The 25,620-nt window shown below is 37.5% G+C and overlaps 1 protein-coding gene across 3 annotated transcripts in view; it reads right to left on the bottom strand.

Annotated features, from left to right (window-relative positions):
* SMCHD1 (structural maintenance of chromosomes flexible hinge domain containing 1) overlaps positions 1-24,256 on the bottom strand; it is a 155,612-nt gene extending 131,356 nt beyond the window's left edge. For all 3 annotated transcript variants that reach the window (XM_063077158.1, XM_063077157.1, XM_063077159.1), the window contains exons 1-5: positions 23,736-24,256; positions 13,948-14,023; positions 13,144-13,305; positions 8,537-8,619; positions 7,731-7,861 (exon numbers count right to left, since the gene is read on the bottom strand). In XM_063077158.1, the coding sequence (XP_062933228.1) occupies positions 7,731-7,861; positions 8,537-8,619; positions 13,144-13,305; positions 13,948-14,023; positions 23,736-23,921 (638 nt within the window). In that variant the 5' untranslated portion in view covers positions 23,922-24,256. The remainder of the gene's footprint in view (positions 1-7,730; positions 7,862-8,536; positions 8,620-13,143; positions 13,306-13,947; positions 14,024-23,735) is intronic.
* Between the last annotated feature and the right edge of the window lie 1,364 nt (positions 24,257-25,620).

The following is a 25,620-nucleotide window of genomic DNA, read 5'->3' as shown; positions in this document are numbered from 1 at the left end:
GTGCGGGGCGGGCAACACCAAGCCAAGGGTTGCAATCCCCTTACTGGTCACAAAAACGACAAAAAAAAAAAAGAAAGAAAGAAAATGTACCAAGACAGACCATATCCTGGATCATACAACCACATTCAACAAATATAAAAGAACTAATCAGATAGTATATGTTCTTTGACCATAATGATATCAAACTTGAAATCAACAGAAAGATAATAATCTGTTGGGAAAACCTGGAAATTAAACAACATACTCCTAAAACAATCCATGGGTTAAAGACCAAATTGCAAAGGAAATAAAAAATACAGTGAAATGAATGAAAGTGAAAATATAGCATACCAAAACTTGTAGGATGCAATCTATTTCCTAGAATTATGATTAATCAAAGTCTATATACCTAATATTCATTAAGGAAAAAAAAAGGTAAATGGGTTCTAAGAATTCAGTTATTGTGGCAATACTTCCAGGAAACAGGCTAAAAATATTCTTATATTTTCCTTAAAATACTTGTGGTAAGGTACACAAAATTTTAGGGAGAGGGAAGCTCGATGGGGAAAAACACACACACACATCACATACATACTTAAACTGATGCAAAACTGAAGAATTCTCTTCACTGATAGGAATGGACACTCATAATCACCAGGCAGTAAGTCTTTTTTCAACCAAAACCATCCATGCAAGCCTAAGCTAGGCAACAACTCTATCACAGAAAATAAGGCTAAGAATATAGATCGCAAGCAGGTCTGACTTCTTTTATTGGGTCTTGAAAAATTCCTACATCTACACTCAAGAACTATATAAATATCCCTTCCTAAAGATACATAAAAGTGGGAAAATAGTCTAAGATTTTAAGAAGCAATATTGTAACAAAGCAGTCCTCTGGAGAATTGAAAAAGTCATCTCCCTCAGGAATAAATTTACATCAAAGTCCAAAAGAATTTCAGAGCAAAGAATTCATATTCTTCATACAATAAAAGAGGATACTTTATCTGCGTGAAACATGAGCAGTTTATTTATTAGAGGAGAGAAGCAAAATTTGCATGAAAACAAAACATAAGAGGTGTTTAAAGTAAGAAAAAGGAACAGGAGAGATGATCAAATTAGAAACTAAAAACAATCTAAGTGATTGCCAGGAAACAGGGTAGAGTGACTCCACATGTATATTCATTTCTCACTATCTCAAATCTACCAAAGAAAAAAACCCACCAAAATGAAGAAATCTCCACCTGCAAGAAAACGGATGAATGGCCCCCGATCCCTCTGGAATAAATCTGCCAGACACAAGGGAAATAATCAAATTAAAGTAAGATGCTTAAATATTACATACTCCCTAAATTCAAGTAAACTCAAATATTAGAAAGTAAATGTAAGCTCATCCCAATTCTCAAAAAAATATTGAGGATAAAGCAGCTTTTTCTTTAGGAAAATTAGAAAAAAATCTGTTGGGGGTCCAATTCTACAATCTAAAAATGGCACAGGCCTCATAACATGTCATTTCATTCTCCTAAAAATGGTTCTCTGACTGAGTTTAGAGCCTTTTAATTGCTGAGATAGTTGCAAGTGCAGAAAGCAGCACTGCTCACACACACCTGGAATTATGGCCACCCAGCTGACCTAACTAATGTATTCCTCCTTCCTCTACAAAATAAATAGACAGTGTTACAACTATGTCCCAGGTATTCAAGTTAACTTCTTCTTCTTCTTCTTCTTCTTTTTTTTTTTAAAGATGACCGGTAAGAGAATCTTAACCCTTGACTTGGTGTTGTCAGCACCACGCTCTCCAAGTGAGCTAACCGGCCATCCCTATATAGGGATCTGAACCCGTGGCCTTGGTGTTATCAGCACCATACTCTCCCAAGTGAGCCACAGGCCAGCCCCTTCAAGTTAACTTCTAAGGTAATAATTCCAATAGTGGCCAAGTTATGAGCAAATTTTCTAGGTTCTTGTAATGTCCTCTATCTTGATAGGGGTTTGGGTTACACATTTGTCAAAAATAAGTAAATGGAATGAACACTTCCAGAATGGCAGTGTTCCAAAAATCCACTCACAAAAGCAATGAGAACACCTGAAAAAATTGTCAAAATCAACTTTTCCAGAACTCTGAAAATTAATCAAAGGCTTGCAACAATACTAGGAATGTCTATTCAAGAAACACATCTGTATATCAGTAAGAGAATCTCAGTGATCTTTGTTGGCTTTTAACTTGCCCTATCCCATTCCCCTATCACCCTTTCCACAGTTGCCTTGAAAACCAACAGTCCCACAGTCACTGGAGGGGGGCTGAATAAGTATGGAGTTTCCCCAAAGCCCCATCCCCAGAGGACTGTCACTACCAGACCTGTGTGGTAGTTCCCTAAGAACCTCCACTGGCCGGATTGGTCATTATTTGCCCATCTCAGAGCTTTGCTCTTGTAAACAGCTTTTTCCCTGGGTATTTGTCAAAAATAATAAGCAGCAACTACTTATCATGGCAGCTGTCTGAGGCAATGAAAAACCAGGGGTGAGGGAGGAAAATGCATGAGACCAAAAACATACAAGGAAAATTTGGGGAATGAGAGGTCCATAGTGGTTTTTAAAAGCTCCAACACATTCATGAGAATTGAAAAGGTCACACCTATGCATAGGACTGTATACATGCTCAAGAAAGAATTGCGAAGGCCCTAATCATTCACCTCTGGCTGACCTGATGTTCTCTGCAAGCAAAAGTGAAAGGTAAGGCAGAGTTGTAAACTGCATGCCAAAGCATTAAAAACATACCACACTATGCACACAGAGCCCCTCAGCCAAAGCTGGGAGACTGAGTGGTTCAGGACATTTAAGGAAATGTTCGATCATTAGCTGACCACTAAGCTAAGTGAGCAGAGACTTCAAATGTAACACAAGAGAAAAGATATAGACTTTATAGAATCAGTTCAGGAAAGCCACTACATAAACAACAACAAATATAACAACAAGCCCTGGAGAGGAAGAGGGACTGGATTTCTAGAGTTGCTACATTATATTATTCAAAACGTCCAGTTCTCAACAATAAAGTACAAGCCATGCAAAGAAATATTAAAGTATGGCTCACATACGGAAAGAAGAGCAGTCAGTAGAAACTGTCCCAGAGGAAGCCCGGACATTGGACTTACTAGAAGAAGATTTAAATAGGCTATTTAAAATATATTCAATGAACAAAAACCATGTCTAATGAACTAAAGGAAAGTATAAGAATTTACATACTTCACCAATTACAGAATTTCAATAGAGACAGAAATTTTTTTTTTAAAAAAACCAGACATTTGGATTTGGGAAGAACAATAACTGAAATGAAAAATTCACTTAAGAGGTCATGAGTAGATCTGAGTTGGTAGAAGAAAGAATCTGTGAACTTGAAGGCAGGTTGATTCTGATTACTCAGTGTGAGAAACAAAAAGAAAAAAGAATGAAGAAAAATAAACAGAGCCTCAGAGACCTGTAGGACACCATCAAAAGCACTGATATTATATGGATAACAGGAGTTGCAGGAAAAAAGAGAAAGAATATTTGGAATATTTGGCCAAAAACTCCCCAAATTTGATGAAAAACATTCTACTCATTCAAGAAGTTCAATGAACTGCAAGATGAACTCAAAAAGATCCACACCTGGACACATTAGAGTTAATGTCAAAAGCCAAAGACAGAGAGAGCCTCAGTAAGATTAACAGCTGATTTCTCATGAGACCATGGAGCCAGAAGGCAGTGGGCTAACATATTCGAGTGCTGAAGAAAAAGAATGTCAGCCAGGCGTTCTTTATACATATAGCACATGTAGCCTTCAAAAATAACAGAAAGATTAAAACATTCCCAGATAAAAACTGAGGGAATTTGTTGTTAGGAGATCTGGCCCTACAGGAGCTACTAAGTCATTTGGGCTGACATGAAAGACACTAGAAAGTAACTCAACTGCACAGGAAATAAAGAGTAAAGTAAGGTAGAGATAACTACACAGATAAGTAGAAAAGACAGTATAAACGTATTTTTTGTTTGTAACTCTTCTTTTCTCCTATCTGATTTCAAAGATAACTACATAAAATAGTAAGTATAAAACTGTGTCAACAGGGTTCTATTATATAAAGATGTCATTAATATGAAAATAAGAGTACACAAGAGTGGGAGGGGAGCAAAGCTATATAGAAGCAAAGATTTTGTGTACTATGGACATTAAGTTGGCATTAATACAAACTGGATTGTTAAATTAAGATGCTGACTGTAATCCCTAGAAAAACAGCTAAAAATGTAGATTAACAACTATTAAAAGTGTAACTGTGATTGCCAGTAGTGAGGGGGAGGGGGAGGTAGGGAGTACAACTGGGTACGGGGTTTCTTTCGGAGTGGTGAAAATGTTCTGGAATTAGTGGTAATGGCTGCACAACTCTGTGACTATACTGAAAACAACTGAATTGTATACTTTAATACAGTGAATTTTAAGATACATAAATTGTAACTCCATAAAAAACAAAGTCAATAAGCTTAAGATAAATATGAGCATTTCACTGTATGTAAATTTTACCTTAAAAGAATAAAAAATATTAAACTCTAGATAATGATATCGATGCCTTAAGTATGAGGAGAAAATACTAGTATCTGTAACTTATTTTGAACTGCATAAAAAATAAAATGAACTGATGGATGGTGGAATAGGTAGATATTTGGTAAAGCAACTTTCAATGGTAGATCTAGGTGTGGCATATGGATATTCACTACAGAATTTCAACTTTTCAGTATGTTTGAAAGTGTTCATAATAGAATGCTATAGAAAAGAATAGACACTCAGATCCAGGTTGTAAACCATCTGCAAGAAAACTAGCTTAGGCACTTTCATAATTCTCATTTTGTGGTAAACACAAAAGATGGGCAATTATCATAGAATAAAGGAAACTAGACAGACACGACAACAGAAGAAATCTAATATGGACATTATATTAGATATTGTTGCATCAACGATAAATTTATTGGGTGTAATCATGAACATATTTATGAGAATGCCCTTGTTCTCAGGTGATATATGCTGTACGCAGTACTTAGGAGTGAAATGTCATGAAGTCTATAATACACTTTCAAATGATTCAGGAAAAAATAAGCATGTGTGTGTGTTGACAGATAACAAATGTGACAAAACATTAACTGATAAATTTGGGTGAAGGATATATGGGTGCCAGTACTTTTCTTTCAACTTACGTGTTGGCTTGAAATTTTTCAAAATAAAAGGGGGGGGGTAGTACTCCAGTGAATGAGATTTATGAAGAATGTTGCCTGGGCCGGCCCGTGGCTCACTCGGTAGAGTGCGGTGCTGATAACACTAAGGCCACGGGTTCGGATCCTATATAGGGATGGCCGGTTTGCTCACTGGCTGAGCGTGGTGCTGACAACACTAAGCCAAGGGTTGAGATCCCCTTACCGGTCATCTTTTCAAAAAAAAAAAAAATGAAGAATGTTGCCAAATGAGAACTCTCACCTCATCTCCCTCTACTCTGTCCTTCATATACTATGCTCCAACCACACTGGCCTCCTTTTTGTTTCTCAAAACAAGACTGTCACATTCTCAAAGTCTTTGCCTTTGCTGGTGTTTCTTCTACTTAGAATACTCTTCCTTCAGATCTTCATTTGGCTTTCTTCTAATCATTCAAGCCTCAACTTAAAGAGGCCCTCTTCTCCAACCACCTTACCTAAAGGAGATGCCCACCAGCACTAAAATATTACTGTACATTTTCTTCATAGTAATAATCTATAACTGAAATACTTATAAATGTAATTTTTTGTGTTTACTTCTGCTTCTCTCTCCAATACAACATAAGTTACTCACAGGACTAAACTGTCAGATATTTTGTACTTTTAGCCTGTCCTTCCTTTTCTTACATAGCCTGTCTTCTATGACATCCCCATCCTTGCATATAGTAAAAACTGAACTGGAAGAAGTAAAGCAGCTGATAGGTTCTTTTACAGGAGTAGAAGCTAGGGGGCAGAAGGGTTGCATCTGATGTTAACAGAAATTGGAGTGGGTCAAGGCACTGGTTCTGGACTCAAAGATAGTAAGAGTATTTAACAGTTATAACAGCTGATCACTGACACGATACCCATAAAGCTAGGACCAAAACCAGCAACAGAAATATTTTTACCAAAAATTAAAATTTCCCTAACATTTGCATTAAGTTTGTGTTGTGCTAAGATCGAGAGAAAAATCAAGAATCCATGTCCCATAAATCCAATTAAGATTTAATTTTAATAAACCATGGACTGTACGTCTTTCTATTCTTCAGTTGATTTAGCTGATATTTTTCCAATCTTTTTGCCTAGTTTACCATCTGTTTTCTCTTCCCTTCTACCTAATACTTCCATCGTATGCTAAATCTTATCTTTTGCCTTCTCTCTGGCTATTTTACAAATACTTTAAGTAGCATGTATTCATGAAAACAGTGAAAAAGAATGGTTGTAGAAAAGTCTATGGTCAGAAATGAGAAGTAATAACTAAAATGATAGCTTATATTTATTGATTGCTTACCATATGCCAGACTCTGTCCCAAGAATTTTACATGTACTAACTGACTCAGTCTTCATGAAACGTTATGGGGTATTAGCCCCATTTTACAGATATATAAACTGAGGCACAGAGAAGTAAAGTATCTTGACCAGTGTCACACAACTAGTAAGAGTCAAGGCTAGAATTCAAACCAGGCAATGATACTAAGTCCTTGTTCTTCACGATATTGCTTCTCAAAATAGCCCTGTAAGTCTTTACTAATTTTATGAAAATTATGAGGATGCTGAAACTTCAGAAGAGGGCAAATGTGCTAACTATATGAGGGTACTTCAAAAAGTTCATGGAAAAACAGAATTAAAAGATAATATGAATGTTGGGTGTTGCTGAGTGTAAAAAGGAAAAAAAGGGAAAAAAAAGAAAAAAGATAACAGATCTTTCCTTGAACTTTCTGAAGTACTCTCATATTAATTTTAACATATTCAGATAGATCCTTCAATGTCGGTGATTTTTCTTGACATAATAAAGAGCAAAACAGGCTATGAACAAATACTAACTACTTAATAAAAATGCCCTAGATTCTTCTCAAGTATGTTATCTGAAGTACACAACGCAACTTAAAATATCAAGACTTATGGGTGAAAGCTCTTCTTACTAAAGTTCCACTAATAACCCAAGAATCTAAATCTTTATATCTGACATCTTTTAGGATAATTTGTTTTTCCCTATGACATTTTCAGTCAAGATATTTTCTACAAGCACATTCTGATATGAAACTCATGACTAGATTCTATTCCCTAACAGCTGCGAATATTTCACAAAACAGAGCTCTGAAAGTAGACCAATAGCAAGCCCCACAGAACCACATGTAGTTTTAGACATTTTGCAAGTGACATAAAGCAATTTCTAAAGCCTATTTTAAAACCATTCTACTGCTCTAGAGGCTACATGATTTTCATCACACTTAATAAGGAAAGGGGAAAAACTCTAAAGTACTTAACATATTAACATAATTCCTACATACCTCAGGAGACGCAAAAAGACTGCTTAATGGAAAGGCACAATACTATGCAGTTCCGACTCTGAATACTGATCATAAAAATTCGATAACATAAAAACCTAAATAAATATGCCGAGCACATCAAAACCGCCATTGTATCATGTATAGCTAAAGGCATATTAGAGTTTTTATCCTTATTAAAATACACAGCTACCCATAAAAAAAGTAAAGTTTTCTAACCTTTCAAAGTCCCCTTGCCTTGTAAACTTTGACAATCTATACACAGCCCAGTTGTTAAGCTGTTTAGAGGTCATTCCTCTTCCGTTATCTACCACTGCAACAGCAGGTTTTCCTTGTGTTTCATCAAAAAGCTATAAAACAAAATAAGTTAAAAAGACAGGAAAAGTCAAATCAATATTTAAAACGTGGAATGTTAAATATAAAAAAAGCGATTCAATGGGCTCACTTAATACATTGCTTATGGAAGTGTACATTAATACAACTTTCTGAAAGGCACTTCAGCTCTATGTATCAGAAGCCTCAGAATGTATCAAAAGCCTTAGAATTCTTCACGTCCTCTAACCCAGAAATTCCATTTCTCAGAATTTAACTTAAGGAAGTCATCAGAGGCATGTACAAAGACATGTAAGAATATCCACCATTCCAGCATTTCTCCCAATGGCAAAAAAAAATAATAATAAATCTAAATGTTCAACAATAGAAGACTGACTACATAATTTATATTATAGCCAATAAACCACTCTGCAGCCATGGAATATTATACTGCAGAATATCCATGATGTGGCACATGTTTACAATGTACTGTTAAGGGAAAGTAGAAAATTACTAAAAACAAAATGTACACATACATGTATACATATATGCATAGAAACAAGGACACATTAAAAAAACTTTAACAATGGATGGAGACATCAGATAATCATTTCTACTTTTAGTTTATCTTTATTTTCTAATTTTTCTCCAATGAACTTATACTATTCTTATAAAAGGAAAAACTAAATTTCTTTATAGTATTATTTTCTTACCAATTTGATCTGTATTCTTCTAATACCAATGTTACGAGATGTAGCAGACAATGAATTGTCAATTAATTCCGCAAGAGCAAATGCTGGAAGAGATTGAGAAAACATTATTGCTTAATGTTTTTAATCAATACTTTATATAAAAGTTCAAAGTAGAAGAAACTCTGAAGTACCTTAAAGGCATCACTTTTATTTTCAAGAGAGCTAGAACTAAAGTATTATCCTGTTCCTAACGATACAATACATAATAAAGGCATGATCACCAATCACCACCAGCATAAAAAAGCAGTCCTCAACCAGTACTTGTATGGCACTATACGGCATGAGTCAGCCAGCCATGATTCCTGGCTTCAAGGAGTTTATAATCTAAAGACAGACATACAGACATAAGAGACAAATAGAAGACCACAACCATAAAATCAAAAAATAGTCTGTGCCATGTAATTACATCACACACGAGTCAAAAATTAACACATTTAGAGATATGAAGGCAAATATAAAGCAACTATAAAAGTGTCTCAAAAGCTAGATTCGATATAGAATTCTTACAACTAACAGAAACTTGTCAAATAGCAGAACATGTCTTCTTAGCAGAACTATCAATTCCCTTCCACGCTGCAAACATAACATTCAATTTATGCCTGGCTCAACCTTAACTAATATTTTCCTTTCTTCCAGGTCACTACTCAAACTATTTCCTGCTTTTATTCCCTTAATTTAAAAAAAAAGGGGGTGGGGGAATATATCAAACGTATGTCTCTTAATTCCACAGAAGCTTAACTCAACTAAAGCTATAATTAACCCAGAGTAGATCTCCAGCAAACACTTCCACTCACCCTAAACACTTAAGGGAAGGCTATGTTTATAAACAAATTACAGGGCCGGCCCCGTGGCTCACTTGGGAGAGTGCAGCGCTGGGAGCACCGAGGCTGCGGGTTCGGATCCTATATAGGGATGGCCGGTGTACTCACTGGCTGAGCGTGGTGCAGACCACACTGTGCCGAGGGTTGCGATCCCCTTACCAGTCAAACAAACAAACAAACAAACAAAAAATAAATAAAAATAAACCTTTAAAAAAATAAATAAATAAATAAAATAAAATAAAATAAACAAATTACAAGGTTACCACAAACCAGATAGTATAAGGATCTGGCTAAGGGTAATAACTAAAAAATGAAGAAGGGACATTGTAGGAAACGGGAGGAAAAGAGACTTAGTTAAGAGAAATATGGAAGGAAGAACGAGTAGAACTTATTATCTAATTAGATAAAATTTTAAGGAGAGGAAAAAAGAAATCCGACATGTGTTTGAGTTTCTGCCTCTAGGAGACTGGATAAATGGTCATATTGGCCAAAACCAGGAAATTTAGAGGGGAGGAAAGAAAAATTCAGTTTTGGATATGATGTCCACAGTTTTAGATATGATACATCAAGTTCAATGAGTAGAGATACTCTACAGGGAGCTGAAGCAGACACTGTGTTAACTGAGAGACTAAAGACAGCCAGAGAGAAAGATTTTTGCTTCACTGACACAGATAACAATAGTTAAGGATCAGTTCACTAAGAGGAAAGCATAAAAAGATCAGCATGACTTGAATAAATGTCCACAACACAGTCAAGAACCAGAAGCAGAGAAACAAGTAGGAAAAGATCCAAGAGATGTAGCATAAAGTCAAAGAAATCAAAGCAATAGTTTAAACAATGAAGTCTGCTTATTCATATGATTACAGTAAAAATGAAAATTGATACAACCACTCTGTAAGCTAATTAAACAAACTATATTTAAGTCTTTAAAATGAATATACCCATTGACCTCACAATTATACATTTAGAAATTTATCCTTAGGGAAAATGAAAGATTCATTCAATATTCAGATATTTAAGCACCTACTATGTGCCAGGCATTGTGCTAGGACCTGAACAACACAGACGAAGGTCCTATTCTTATGGATTTAACATTCTAATAGAGGAAGACCAGAAATACAATTCTATAGCACATTAGGAGGTGGTTATGGAGAAAAGAAACAGCAGAGCAAAGGGATCAAATAACAGTAAAGGTACACAGGGAACACAGTTCCAATTTAAATAGAATGATCAAAGTAACTTTTATTGAGAAATAACAGATAAACAAGACTTGGATTAGGTGAGGGAATGAGTTCAGGGCCATCTGGACAAAGCATTCCAGGTGGAGGGCCCTAAACTGAAAATATGGCTCGCACTGAAGGGAGTGAACAAGCAAGGAGAAGTGAAAACAAAATCAGAGGAGATATAAAGCAGAACTACTAAGGCCTTGTATGTAAACTGTAAAGACTTTGGCTTTTACTCTGAGTGAAATGGGGAGCTATCAGTGTTTTCAGTAGAATGACACAATCTGACTTCTCAAACCTGTATAAACAGGGATGAAAAGAGAGAGACCAGTTAAGAGGCCACTGTGATCTAAGTGATATGATGATGTCTCAAATCAAGTGGTAGCAACAGAAGTGGTAAGAAATGGTCATTTTTAGGTAAATATTAAAGACAGGGCCAACAGGATTTTCTGACAAAGAAAATGAGTGAGAGCTATGAAACAAAAAAGAATCAATTTGATTTTTGAAATGAGCAACCAGTAGGACAGAGTGATGATCAACTCAGATGGGGAAAACTATGTGTAGCATAGGATTCAGTGAACAGATCAGGGTTCTCATTTTAGACATTCTAGTGTAAATGCTACATGGGCAACTGGATGGACAAAATTGGAACTCAGGAGATAAGACTGGCACTATTTTCAATATTTAACCAAAAATGACCATTTCTTGCCACTTCCATTTGAGAGTCACTTCTATAGAGATGGTATTTAGAGCCATGAGATTGGACATGATCACTATGTGAGGAAGTTAAGAGAGAAGATAAAAGATCAAGGACTAAGCCATGAGGTACTTCAACATTAAGAAGGTAGGGAGAGAAAAGAAAACAGGATAGGCAATGAGGTAAAAAGAAAATCAAGAGTATGATTTTTCAAAAGCCAAGCGAAAAAAATCTATCAAGGAGAAAGAAGTGATAAAACTATGTCAAATAATGCCTCAAGTAAAATAAGAACTGAAAAGTGATCTCTGGACTTAGTTATTGATGATCCTAAAATAGTAGGTACAGTAGAATGGCAGTAGCAAATGCCTAGGTCAGAGTGAACAGGAGAGAATGGGAGGAAGAGAAGTACAGCTGATAGTGATAGTGATAGTCTTTCGAGGAATATTTGCTGTAAGCAGGAGCAAACAACTGGGCAGTAACTAGTGGAGGAACTAAGATTATGGTGTTTTTAAGATGGGAGAAATAAGAGCTTTTTTGTACAAAAGAATGTGAGAGCTAATAAATGTACTGGTTATGAGTTCAAATTCCAAAAACACTCTGCTAGGGTTCAAACCCTGGCTCCACTACTCACTAGCAATGTGGCCCTGGGCAAGTTATCTAACATCTCTTCGCCTCACTTTCTTCTGCAAAATAGGGTCATTATCTATATCATTTTCTAGCATTAGCTATTTCATAGGATTAAGGATTAGATGAGATAATGCTCATCAAGTACTTGACACAGAGTCTGACGCTGCAGCCAATAGCAGTAACAGTAACAGTAGTAGTTAAGGTAAGGATATACACAAGGATTTAGTCACAAGAACATTCAGAGTCACTCGTGACAATAAAAAAACTAGAAACAACCTAAATGTCTAATAATAGAACATTGTTCAAATAAATTATGTTATCTAAATACCACTGAAAACTATATACATGTTATCTAAATACCACTGAAAACTATATATATGTGTCTATAGATATAGACACATATATTAAATATGTTCATTTTATTTTAAAACAAAAAAGTAGATTGAAGAAGTATGCATCATATAAAACCATTACAAAAAATTCAAATAATGTAAACATGTCTGAAATGATAAACACCAAAGTGTCAGTGATAGTTATATCCACCTGGTAGAGATATGGATGTTCTTTATGCTTATCTGTATTTTCTAATTTCCTACAAACGATAATGCATATATAATGAAAAAATAATTTTAATAAAAGAGAGTTTATAATGAACATCTAAGGAGTATTGAACACTTTGGCAGGGTCCAGAGAGAGATGGATGATTTGGTAAATCTACTGATTTGTAAATATCACTGACAAACAGTCCAGAAGTAGGACAGAAACTGACAAGTAGTCAAGGTGGAAGAAAATGATAAAGACATGGAGACAAGAACATAAACCACTGACTTGTGCAGTTAGGCTATATAAATTTCCAAGGTAAAACATATTTTCTTAATTGGGAGAGGTCTACAGGAGGCCAGGAAGAATAAATCAGGAGAAAATACACAGGAGATGGAAAATTTGTATATAGGTACAAAATTCCTTGAAAAGGAATGAGTTCTACTAGTAGGTTAGCTTTAGAGGAGTTTCTTCACTGTGAAGATGACAGGCAGAAAAAAAATTGTGTTAAAGAAGTTCAGTAAGGAAGCTCAAAATGAATAGTCATAGTCTTCTAATTAAGTAGAATGAGAGGATTTATAAAAAGAGAAGGAATGACATGTGACCAGGGGATAAAGGAGAGTAATAGTTTATCAAAATTAGTACGAATGGAATACTTACGTAAAGGATTTTGTCCTTCGCTTGCATAATATTCATACATGCCACTTTTAACCAGTGTGTCATAGTGAGGTAGGAAGTCAATTCGTTCTTTTGTAGCTGTTAATAGTAACTGATTAACTGACTGTAGCAAGTATAGAGTGACTCCATCTTTAACAGTTTCATCTGTAATAGAGTTAAAATCTTAAGTGCTAGGTTAGTATCAGAAACTCAATATACTCTTACTCTGAATATGCAAGATTCTATGAAATATCTTTAACATGGGCAAATCCCCAAACAATGCATCTATCTATAAATTCAGCTGTTGTTTTGTTAAGGATATCAATGGAACGGGCACAAACACTTCCACTCATCTGAAATACTCAATTCTTAATAAGTTAAACTATCACAGGAAATCAGATGACAATCTGTAGTAAAGTGGTATCAACATGAATGGTTAAATTTAAAAGGAATCAGGCATGAAAAACTGGCAGGTCACGGAAATTAACTGGGAAAAGATAATGGAAAAATCTACATTGGTTAGGAAAATCAGCTTCTTGAGGGCTCATACAGAAGATCTGTGCCAAGTGGTAGGCAAGGTCTCATCTTCTGTAGCCATTACTAATAAATTATTTTTCTATACTCATGCTTGAAAAACATGACCTGTGAGCAGACTGCCCATATAACCAGTTTCCTCCCTTATCCCAACAAAGTAACCAAAACCATCAACAGTTTTAGATGCATACCTACATAAAATAGTTATTGCACTATCATGTACTAGAACAAATTAAATATAAAAATGTGAATTTAACAACACTGTTTACTTACCAAAATTATCACAGGTAATTTCTTTCCTACTTGTTGTAGTAATAACAAATTTCTCTTCAGGTGAAATGCCAAGTGTCTATCCAAAATAAGAGAAATACAATCAATTATTACACAAAGAAAATAAATATATTATTCAGGTTTACAAGAGTATGAAAATACTGAAAGTATATTATACTCTTGTTACAATTACCAGTTATTTGTCTAGGAAATATAAGACTTGGTATTTTTAAATTTTGCCTTTGCATAATTAATATAGCATATATCCATATAAATTATCTATTTGTTTAACAAGGTTTTTTTTTTTTTTTTTTTTTTTTTTTTTGCTACTTTATCTCACCTAGGAACACTAGTGAAAAGGTGGGGTGTTTTGAAAGGTTTTAAAATCAGCAGGGCCTACACAGACAAAAGACACATTATTTCATGCCAATATACAAGTAATAAACTTATCTGTAGCAAAGAATTAACATAACACTTATGTTCATATAGATTATATATTTAAATATGTAAAAACAAAATAGAAGAAAATAGAGGTTAACACTTTATGGCACTTAAGTAAAGATGGCCATGCTATATAGGATATCTACATTAAAGAATCCTTACATCTATTATAACCTCTTCCAAAAGAATAACTTTAAAAAATTAAAGCATATTATGCATTATGGGGGGGAAATGCAACAAAAAACAAAAGGTTAGCATCCTCAATAGACAAAAAGCCTCCATAAATCAAGATTATGATCAACAAAGAGGAAGAGCAAACAGACATAAACAATCAAAAGGAGAAAATACAAATGACCAATGAAAACATAAACTGTGAAATCTCACAACTAACCAAAAAAATGGGAATTAGAAAAGTGAGTTAACATTTTTATTTAAATTGAAACTAAAAGACACATGCTCTTTCTTAATTAATACCATGATACACAAACAGTTAAGAGAGAAGGCTTCTGCTTCAGGTAGTGATGAACTAATATAAACCAATCTCCCCACTGAAAGACAACTAAAAAAATCTAGGCTAATGATACTCAAATATTCAATAATGATGTTAATAAAAACTCTTATTAATCACTACTGGAACTAACTGGAGCACCAACTCCTTACTCTAAACATTGATAAAAAGAAAGAATAGATCATTTATATGCTTTTCTTGTACCAACTGTATCTCAGTATAACCAAATAGCTCTAGTTGATGAGGCAAATTTGTTATTTAAAGAATTCCAACTAATACAGGAGGAACGGCAATCAGAATATCACTACTGACGGATGAACCAGCAAATCAAAATTTTATTACGGAGGTATCCAGTTGAAACCACCTGAATCCCACAAAATCAGTGTTTACACTGCCAAGAGTAGGTGAAACATCCATACATTATGTGTTTCCTGATGTGATGTGATAGGAATTACCAACACCTAACCCAAAGAAGTATTCTTTGTTTCCTGACCCCAGAGTTGAACCTAAATCTGATCAAGCCTTTAAAGCTAACTTCTAGTTTACAGGATATACATAGAGATGAAAAAAACTAGATGACACCATAAAGGAGCACAGACAAATCCAGAATGTGGAATATTAAAGAAAAACATAGCTGATTTCTTCAACAGGTCAACTGCAGGAAAACTAAACAAACTGAGAAGGGGGAGTTTGCTCAATGTTTTAAAGTTTAAAAGAATTAAGAAACATAAAAAAGTTCTATACGGGAACCCTGTTGGATCGTAATTTAAACAAACTATAAAAAGACTTTTTTTTTTTTTTGGTGGCTGGCTGGTAAGGGGATCCAAATCCTTGACCTTGGTGTTAGCGGCACCATGCTCTCCTCTCCCAAGTGAACTAACTGGCTTTTTTTTCTTTCTTTCTTTTTTTTAAAGGATGACCGGTAACGGGATCTTAACGCTTGACCTGGTGTTGTCAGCACCACACTCTCTGAAGTGAGCTAACCAGCCATCCCGATATAGGGATCCGAACCCTCGGCCTTGGTGTTATCAGCACCACACTCTCCCAAGTGAACCACAGCCGGCCCTAGCTAACTGGCTTTAACAGTGTATTTGTTTTGGTTTTGGTAGCTGGCAGGTACGGATATCCAAACCCTTGATGTTGGTTGTTATCAACAGCACTCTCTAACTAATGAGTAATCCATTAAAAAGACATTTTTAAGCAATCAGAAATCTGAATATGGACTGAGGTATTAGATAATATTAAAAATGCTTAATTTTGTTAACGTGATAATAGACATTCATGCTGAAGCATACAGAGGTGAAATGAACTAAGACCGGGAATATCCTTTAAAATACATCAACAAAAGACAAAAATGATGCTAGTGTAGTAAATTCTTGGTAACTGTTGAATATGTGTGATGAGTATATGGCGGTTCATTATGCAATTCTCTCTCTGTATATGTTTGAAGCTTTTCATAAGAAAATTTCTAATTTAAAATATCCTATAATAGACTAGTAGAGGAACCTGAAACGGCCTACACATATATGCCTGGGGAGCCTGCCAAATAGGAGAGGTGACATTACAAATTGAGGGCAAAAAAATAAACTTCAATGAATGATATTGAGACAACCAGTTAATCACATGGAAATAGGGGGAAAAATCCCCACTTCAGAATATACAAAATACATAAAAATAAATTCCAGGAGAATTAAAGAAGCCATATATTAATCCAAAATTGTAGAAGAAAACACAGGGGAATAAGTTTGAGAGGAGAGAAAAGGATTTCTGAAAAGATACAAATAGTGCAAGCCATAAGGAAAAGACTAGAAAACATGGAAAAATGTTCAACCTCGCCAGTTATCAGAGAAATCAAAATAACTTGATATCATTCCCAGCACGTAGGCAAAAATTTTAAGTTCTGATCCTATCAAGTGTAGGCCTCCATATAGGGATATAGGCCCTTATATATTGCTGATAGGAATAAAAATGAGGACAATCATATTGGAAAGCAATTTGGCATACTTTAGTAAATTAAAGATACTCATATCTTATGCATTCCACCCTAGGGAAATGAAGCCATGAACATAAACTGACTGGGAATAAGACTCTGTCTATAGCAAAGAGAGAAATTGACCTTACAGGTTTTTATTGGGTTTTTTTGTAATCATGGCAGTTGTTGAGCTCTTTTACCTGCCCGTAATCCTGCCGACTGGGTCAACTGTCAAGCTAAGGCTGGGTCTGGAGCTCACAGACCCCTTAGCCCGTTCACAGACTGGGTCACAAACCATTCACGCACAGGTCTATGAGCTAGGTAACCAGCAAAAGTCCTTGGAGCCATAGGTTGGACAGCATGGCCACACAGGGCAAATGCCCGAGGCGCTAAATGCCAGTGGCACTAAATGCGGCGCCACACAGGCACAGTAACTCCATCCACACACTGCTTATGTACAAAGAATGCACTGCACCAACCTCAACCAGACCCAAGGCGAGGGGGCCTGATTAAATTATTCTATTCTCCCAAGAGCAGCCATTTATTTTAGTTCAATACAATTTTTTTATTTCTACAATGTGCCAACTATTAGATAACATACCTATGCATCCTTAGAACTGTATGTAGTTACTGGAAAAACTATGTGCAAATGATTTTTTAAGATCTATGTACACGTGAAACGTAATTATACCTAATTATTCCATACAATCTCCCCATGTCAATTATTTATTTATTCATTTATTTATTTGTGACCGGTAAGGGGATCGCAACCCTTGGTTTGGTGTTGTCCGCACTGCGCTCAGCCAGTGAGCGCACCAGCCATCCCTATATAGGATCCGAACCGCGGCGGGAGTGCCACTGCGCTCCCAGCACCGCACTGTCCCGAGTGAGCCACGGGGTCGGCCCTATTTATTTATTTTTTAAAGTTTTCTTAAGGACTCTTCTAGGATATAGTAACTGCATAACATAGTTCATCTCACTTGTAACTACTTACATAAAAGTTTTCCCCCACCCAACTGTCAATGTAATTTTATCTAAGAACAGAAATGCTAGCACCTTATTCCCTCCTTCAGACATTTGCAACTGTGTTGTGTTATTCCTGTCTGCACTGGAGCAGAGAGTTCATTTTCCTTCCATTTTTAATCTATATTAAAAACCCACAGATTTTAAATCTTTAAATCTATTATTATTCAATTAAGACACATAAGCTATTTTTTGTTCTCCTTGCTTCTTCTACAATTCTGTATTAAAATTATCTCTTGAATTCATCATTTTTCTAAGTATTTTATAGCTCTGATATATGAGAAAACAAATATTTTTACAAATTATTCATTATGTTTTTCTTCAAGACATCCTACCCTTCTCTCTCAATGTTTTTGGTTTGAAATCTTAGATGCAACTAAAGTCTTTCATGTATTTGTACTGACCTAGCCCTGAATACAGATATACTCCCTTTACCTTTCTGTACATAAAAGCAGAATGACATTCTATTCAAGCAAGAGTCTTGACAAGGCTTTTTCATTTTTATGAGAACTTCAATCCCACCTTTCTCCGGGTTAATTTTTAAAGCATATGGATCTGCCTTTAATGGGGAATGCAAAATACCTGCCCTCCATGTCTTTTGGTCAGCTTCAAATTATCTGCTGTCCAACTTTTCTCAAAAGCCAATTTTAAGATATATTTATGAAGAGCTAACTTGCAGTCCATAAAATTCTCTATAAATACATTAAATTTCATCCATGAATAAGTCAGCCAGATGCTACATGCCTTAAAGCATTGCTCTGAATATTCTGCATACTAGCCTTTAATGAATGATTTGTGCTTTGGCTCTGTACCTGATGTGTCAACACCCACACTGAACACGAGTAAGAAATTTCTACAAAAATTTGGGTGGTTAACAGTTAAAGCAGCTTGTATTACCCAAAATAACATACACCCTATCTTGTACTAAAGGACAGAATAAGCAGCAGCCTTTCCTATCTGTAAAGATGTTGTCAAATTCATCACTTGGGATTTGGGAGAAACCTAGGCAGAAATTTTTCTCAAATCGAAGCTTTGCTTCTCTAGCAGTTGGAATGTTTTTATTTTATGGACACTGTGGATTTTGTATCAATTATATTTCCTTCTTTGTTCCTTCCTTTCTTTTTATTTTATGCACACTGAATTTTGTATCAATTATATTTCCTTCTTTGTTTGGACCACAAGGAAACTCAAAATTGACTTCATGGCTCAGCATTAGTGGAAGGTACATCAATTGAACTCCCATTTATTTACTGTCCTCTGGTACTTTTCTCACTATTCTACATCTATTTTTCTTTACTTTTTCCCTTCTCATCTTTTGTTATTTTTGACATACTGTACAGTTATAAGCTACAAATAGTTTTTTTGAAGAAAGCAAGAGATTGATTCATTTAACAAAATAGTTATAAACCGACTATGAGATAAAGCTCCTGCCCCCAAGGAACATACAGTATTAAAAAATTACAAGCCAGCCCCCCCCTCAAAAAATCCAAAATAAAAGGGGTAAGAAAACAACCCAATTAAAAAATAGGCAATGGCCCTGAATAGACATTTCTCAAAAGACATACAAATAGCCAATAGGTACATAAAAAATGCTCAATATCACTAATCATCACAGAAATGCAAATCAAAACCACAATGACAGGCCAGCCCGTGGCTCACTCGGGAGAGCACGATGCTGACATCGGGGCCACGGGTTCGGATCCCATGTAGGGATGGCCAGTTGGCTCGCTGGGTGAGTGTGGTTAAGGGTTAAGATCCCCTTACCGGTTATCTTTAAAAAAAAAAAAAAAAAAACCCACAAAAACCCACAATGACCTCACACCTGTTAGAACGGCCATTACGAAAAAGACAAGATAGTAAATGTTGGTGAAAAGGTGAAGGAAAGAGAAACCTTGTACACTACTGATGGGAATATAAATCAGTACAACCATTATCAAAAACAATATGGCAGTTCCTCAAAAAATAAAAATAGAACTACGATATGATCCAGCTATCCCAATACTGGGTATAAATCAGAAGAAATGAAATCAGTATGTCAAAGAGATATACGCACTCCCATGTTCACTGCAGCATTAACATAACAACCAAGAAAGAGAATGAACCTAAGTGTCCATCAACAGATGAATGAATAAACACAATGGAATACCACTCAGCCACAAAAAAAGAAGGAAATCCTATCATTTGCAACAACATGGATGAACCTGGAGGACATTATAATAAGTAAAATAAGCCAAATACAGAAAGACACATAACGTGATCTCACAAGTGAAGTGTAAAAACCTCAAACTCATAGAAACAGAGAGTAAAATGGCAGTTATCAGAGGTGGAGGTGGGGGCAGGGGGTGTTGGTTGAAGGACACAAAATTTGTTAGACAGGAGGAATGAGTTCAAGAGATCCACCGTACTTCATGGTGACTCTACAGGTAGCAATATACAGTATTTTTGAAAATTGCTAAGAGTAGATTTTAAGCATTCTCACCACAAAAAGTAAGTATGTGAGGTAATGCATGTTAAGTAGCTTGTTTTAGCCATTCCACTAGGTATACCTATATCAAAACATCATGCTGTACACCATAAATATATACAATTTTTACTTGTCAATCAAAATTTTTAAAAAATTTTTTGTTTAATTTTGAAACAAAAATCATCTGGCCATATATATCCAGGTCCATTGTTGGCCTCTCTATTCTGCTGCATTGACCAATATGTCTGTATTTACATCAATACCGTACTGTCTTGATTACTGTAGCTTTGTAAAAGTCTCGACATCAGATAGTTTAAGTTCTCTGACTTTGTCCTTTTTTCAAAGTTTTTTATTGTTGTGTGGCTATTCTATGTGCTCTGTATTTTAATATAAATTTTAAAATCTGCTCATCAATTTCTATAGTAAACCTGACAAAAAATGGTATAAAAAGTGCCAGGGTAGGGAGCCACACAAAAGAAAAGTGGAACCACACAAAGGGAAAAGTAGATGACTTCTCAAAATTGAGATGGGGAGGTATGTGTGCACACGTGGGACATCTGGGTATATTTAAGAACCAAAGGAGTCATTTTCTTTCTTTCTTTTTTTTTTAAAAAGATGACCAGTAAGGGGATCTTAACCCTTGACTTGGTGTTGTCAGCACCACGCTCTCCAAGTGACCTAACTGGCCATCCCTATATAGGGATCTGAACCCATGGCCTTGGTGTTATCAGCACCACACTCTCCCAAGTGAGCCACAGGCTGTCGCTAAATGAGTCATTTTCTAATCTTTGATTCTGCAAGGCCACAGGGGCTCAGGTGAGTCAATAGCTATCAGAGTTCTAAGGCTTCTTCCAGATCTACCCCTTCCTGAGCTTTCCTCAAATAACAGTTTAGGATCCATAATACTACATTTAGGATCCATAATACCATTATAAACTCTTACTGGTTTAATTTATATTTTAACAAAAAGCTTTAATTTAGGGTAATATTAGTGAAAATGAAGGCTCTCGTCAACATGTGGGGGAATTTAAAAAAAAAAACATACAAGTTTTGGAATCAAACTGACCTGGATTCCAATTCCAGTTTCACTATTTGTTAACTGGATAATCTTGGATTTAATTGAGTAATTAATTTCAGTTCCTCATGTATGTAATGGAGACAAGGTTATGGGACTGGAGGCATAATCTAATGATGCTTAAAAAGGTAGATTCTTTAGAAAATAAAAAGTAAGTCTTCTTAACCTTGTTTTCTCTTACTTGTTCTCCCCTCTCACTTCTAATCAAGTTTAACCTTCAGCTGTTCTACCAGGAAAAAGTCGAAGGAAGGAGAAAAAGAATTAGTCAAAAAAAATATTTTCCTCGGTTTTCAAAGCTGAAATATTGAAGGAAGGAGTAAATATGTCTGCTCTCTACAGCAAAAAACTTCATTTGAGGCAGAGTGGTATAACAGAAAGAACAGGGTTTCTGGTTTGGATACTATTTTGACTTTTACTGTCTGACTTAGGTGAGTTACCATTTCCAAGAGTGAGTTTCCACTTCTGTAATAAAAGACTAATAATACTTCCCCTATCTAACAGAGCTACTGAGACATCTCACCAGGGAGAAGGGAGTGGGAAATAGTGTATTTCTAGAGGGAGGATAAATTAGCACCACCTTTTTGAAACCAAATTAAAAATATGTATCAGGAGCTTTAAAAACTTTCCTGACCTCTGATCCAGAAATTCCACTTCTACGATTCTAAACTAAAGCCTAAAATAAAGATATAAAAGGCTATGTATTCAAAGATGTTTACCACAGCATTACTCAAAATATACATGTTGACAAAAAGCAGTTACGTAAATAGTTGTACTAAACCAGCCACCTCAAATTTTGATTATAAAGAACTGCATTAAAATAGATACTTCTGACAATATTAAGAAATACTGCTACAAGTTAACTCCGTTGGTTAGAGCATGGTGCTGATAACACCAAGGTCCAGAGTTCAATCCCTGTACCAACAAGCCACCCCCAAAAAACAAACAAACAAACAAAAAACACAAAAAAGAGAAAGAAATAGAATATAAAACACGTATTATAGTTACAAAAAAGGGGGGAGGGAAGGATAAGGCTGCACATAAAACCAAGTGCTATCAGTGGACAGTAACTTTAACAGTGAGTAAAAGACTTTCTTGGTTCCCTCTGGTTCCATATTTTCTTTAATGTGCTGTATTTTTTACAATAAAAATAATATGTGTAAAGAGTTTCCATTTTGTGGCATGGTTCTGAATACAAACATGCAACAAAAAAGATGAGCATTCACTCATTCACTTTTCAAACACAATGGGAATCTACTACATCCAGGCACAGAATGAATTGATAGGTTTTTCTCTTCATTCATTTCAGTGCCAAGCCCAGGTCTCCACACTGGGAATACAGCTGTGAACAAAACAAAATCCTTGCTCCCAAGTCGTTTTTATTCTACGGATATTAATTTCAATTATTTAGTCACAGAGAGTTATGACTCTAGGACACTTCTAAACCACTATCAGCATACTCAAGGCGAAACACTGCTTCAAACGAAGTTCTTTTTCCTTGGAAGTTAAGTGTTCTTTATAGCTTTAAAAATGCCTCATGTGGTTTATTGATGTTATGACAATATTCCTTCTTTAAAACTCAGGCAACATAATACCACCTCATATCTATAAAGCACTTCACAGTTTAAAGCAGGTTTTCCTACATAGTCATTAATTTTCAAAGCAAACTAATATAGTCGGTATACGTGTTCTTTGGTGTTCACAGCTACCAGAAGGGCAGCTCCACCTGCGAGGCTGACCTGGACAAGAGTTTCCGTGCGGAAGAGCTCCGCCAGGGCCGACCCCGCAAACCTTGACAAGACAACCCGAGAAATTACTCCATTATCTAATGAACCTGGGGTAAATCGACTCCAAGAATTCCCAACTTCTCACCCTCGCAACACTCACAACAGAGCCATAGGGTCTAACTCTGCTCTTTAAAAAAAAAAAAAAAAAAAAAGTTACGAACTAAAGTTAGACACACAAGTGGCTTTCCCTACAGAAAGATGAACTCTATGGCCGCAATCAGGATAAGGTCGCCAAGGACCAACTAACTCCGAGGTCTCGAACACCGGGCAGCGAGACCTCCAGTAAAGGGCCGGAGGCAGAGGGAGGCCGATGGAGGGGCCGACTCTGCACTCAGAGACCGGGACCGGCCTGAGGCTTCCAGCCGCCTGCTCACAGGCATGGTGGGCACCCGGGAGAGAGAAGCCAAGGCCACAGGACCAGGGCTGGGTGACAGGTTTATTGCTCTTGGTGAGCACCGTGGGTTTCTCGTCACCCTCCCAACCCCAACTCTATCCGCGCATCCCTCCTTTGCCCCTTCACGTACCTGACACACGGAGGCGCGGAACCCCGCGTAGTCCGAGCGCTCCCCGACCTGCAGCGCCCGATCCCCGAGCTCAGATTCCTTCTCGCGCCGGTCAAACAAGTACACAGTTCTGAAGCCGTCGCCTTCCCGGTCCTTCTCAGTCCCCACGGAGGGCCCGCCGGGCCCGTCGCCGCCTGCCGCTGCCATATTGGGGCAAAGGAGAAAAGACAGCGGCGCCGGCGCCGGCCACAGCGGCGCTCAGTGCTGAGGTGCAGACTCCGCGCCGCGCCTTCAACTACAGCCCGCCGGACGGCTCGAGGCCTCGGCCCGATCGGCTGAGATTCTCCTCGGCGGCGGCGACGGCGACGGGGGCGCCGCCGAGCGGAGGCAAGCGTGAGGATAATCCGGGAACCGATTCAAACGCGCTCCTGCCTGTGCACCACGTCACTTCCGCGGCCCGCCACTCCTGAGGAGAAGGGGACTCGCGGCGCACTCCTTGCAGGGCCGCGGACCGGCTCCCGCCGCCTCCCACGCGAGTCTCGCAGCGTGACCCACGACTTGAGACGCCGCCGGCACTGTGACGCAGGAAGAAAAGGGGCGGTGGGCCGGAGGCGGGGCGAATCCGGCAGGCCGCGCGGGCAGGGGCGGGGCTTCGCCGCCCGCCCCAGGCTCCGCCCCTTTCGCTCTCAAGAGGTTGGAGGGAAGCGCGGCTGAGGGGTGTCCCAGCAGCGAGGCGGGAAAGGCCTACTCCTGGATGGCGTCTCCCAAAGAACTATTACTCCAGGCCGAGAGGGTCCTGCTACTTTCTCGCCTCGCCGTCACCCCGGTCGAGTTGCCCCGACCTCGAGGTCGCGGCTGCGTCCTCCGCGGCTGGGTCGCGTGGACGCGGCGGGGGAAGCATCAGGACGTGGTCTTCGCGGAGGGGATCTTCTTCTGAAGAGAATTTGTGGATCCTCACGCGAAGAAAGACAGCAAGAGACCCGGCGCTGCTTTTTCTGCCTCATTTCCCACTAGTTTTGTGTAGGCTCCAGTGTGGGCCATCGGGACAAAGCTGGTACGTGAGAATGTCAAAACTGAGTTCGTGGCGTCAGCGCGGTCTCTTCCCTGGCGCCTTCGGGGTGTCCTGGAGCGCGGACGGCGTTGCGCGTCTCCCCAGTATTCTGGCCTCGTCGCGGCCAAGTTGCTGTAAATTGTCAGTAACACTCACGCCAGTTATTAGGGTTAGATTAGGCGTTGGCAAAATGCTTAACACAGAGTGCGCTTTCAGGAACACCCTTCATCGTCATTAGTGGGAATGCGGTTCATTAACTATCCTGGTCGTGGACATGTAGTGCCCTGACTCAACAACAAATAGAATGCTGTGGTTGAAGGACTAGATTTATTCATCATTTCTTGAAAACAGAGTGATTATTTTGTATTTGAGAGCGATATCCCAAGGTAGCCGATTCGGGGATTTTCCAAGTTTGGATAATATTTAATGTGTTCAGTTTACCTCGGTTTGCCATGACCTTCATGGTTGATTATATGGACAGACTCATACCTAGATTTGCTTGTTGATTTCAAGATGTTCCAGGATCGTGGGGTGTGTATGTACAATTGGCTAGACACATTACAGGTAGAACACACAGTTGGAACAGAAGTGAGAAGGCATGTGTTTAGAGGACAAATAGTATGGCTGGAAGTGGAGAGAATGGAGCAGTATAGACGGTGGAAGATAAAATTGGAAAGAGGTAAATTTGTCCAAATGCCACTAGTGTTTCTAAAGGTGGGGAAAGAGAGGAGACAAAAGTAACGCTTTGAAGTCTCTTGTTTTATTTACCTTTCAAATTCATGTGAAGGTTTCTATCTATTCCTTTATATGTGGGTGTTAGATTTAAACAACTCGAGAAAAACACAAATTGTTTTT

Source organism: Cynocephalus volans, chromosome 13 (genome assembly GCF_027409185.1).
Source record: "Cynocephalus volans isolate mCynVol1 chromosome 13, mCynVol1.pri, whole genome shotgun sequence".
In the NCBI taxonomy this organism is placed as follows: domain Eukaryota; kingdom Metazoa; phylum Chordata; class Mammalia; order Dermoptera; family Cynocephalidae; genus Cynocephalus; species Cynocephalus volans.
The sequence above is the reverse complement of the archived record's forward strand: the minus strand, read 5'-3'. Positions and strand labels throughout refer to the sequence as shown.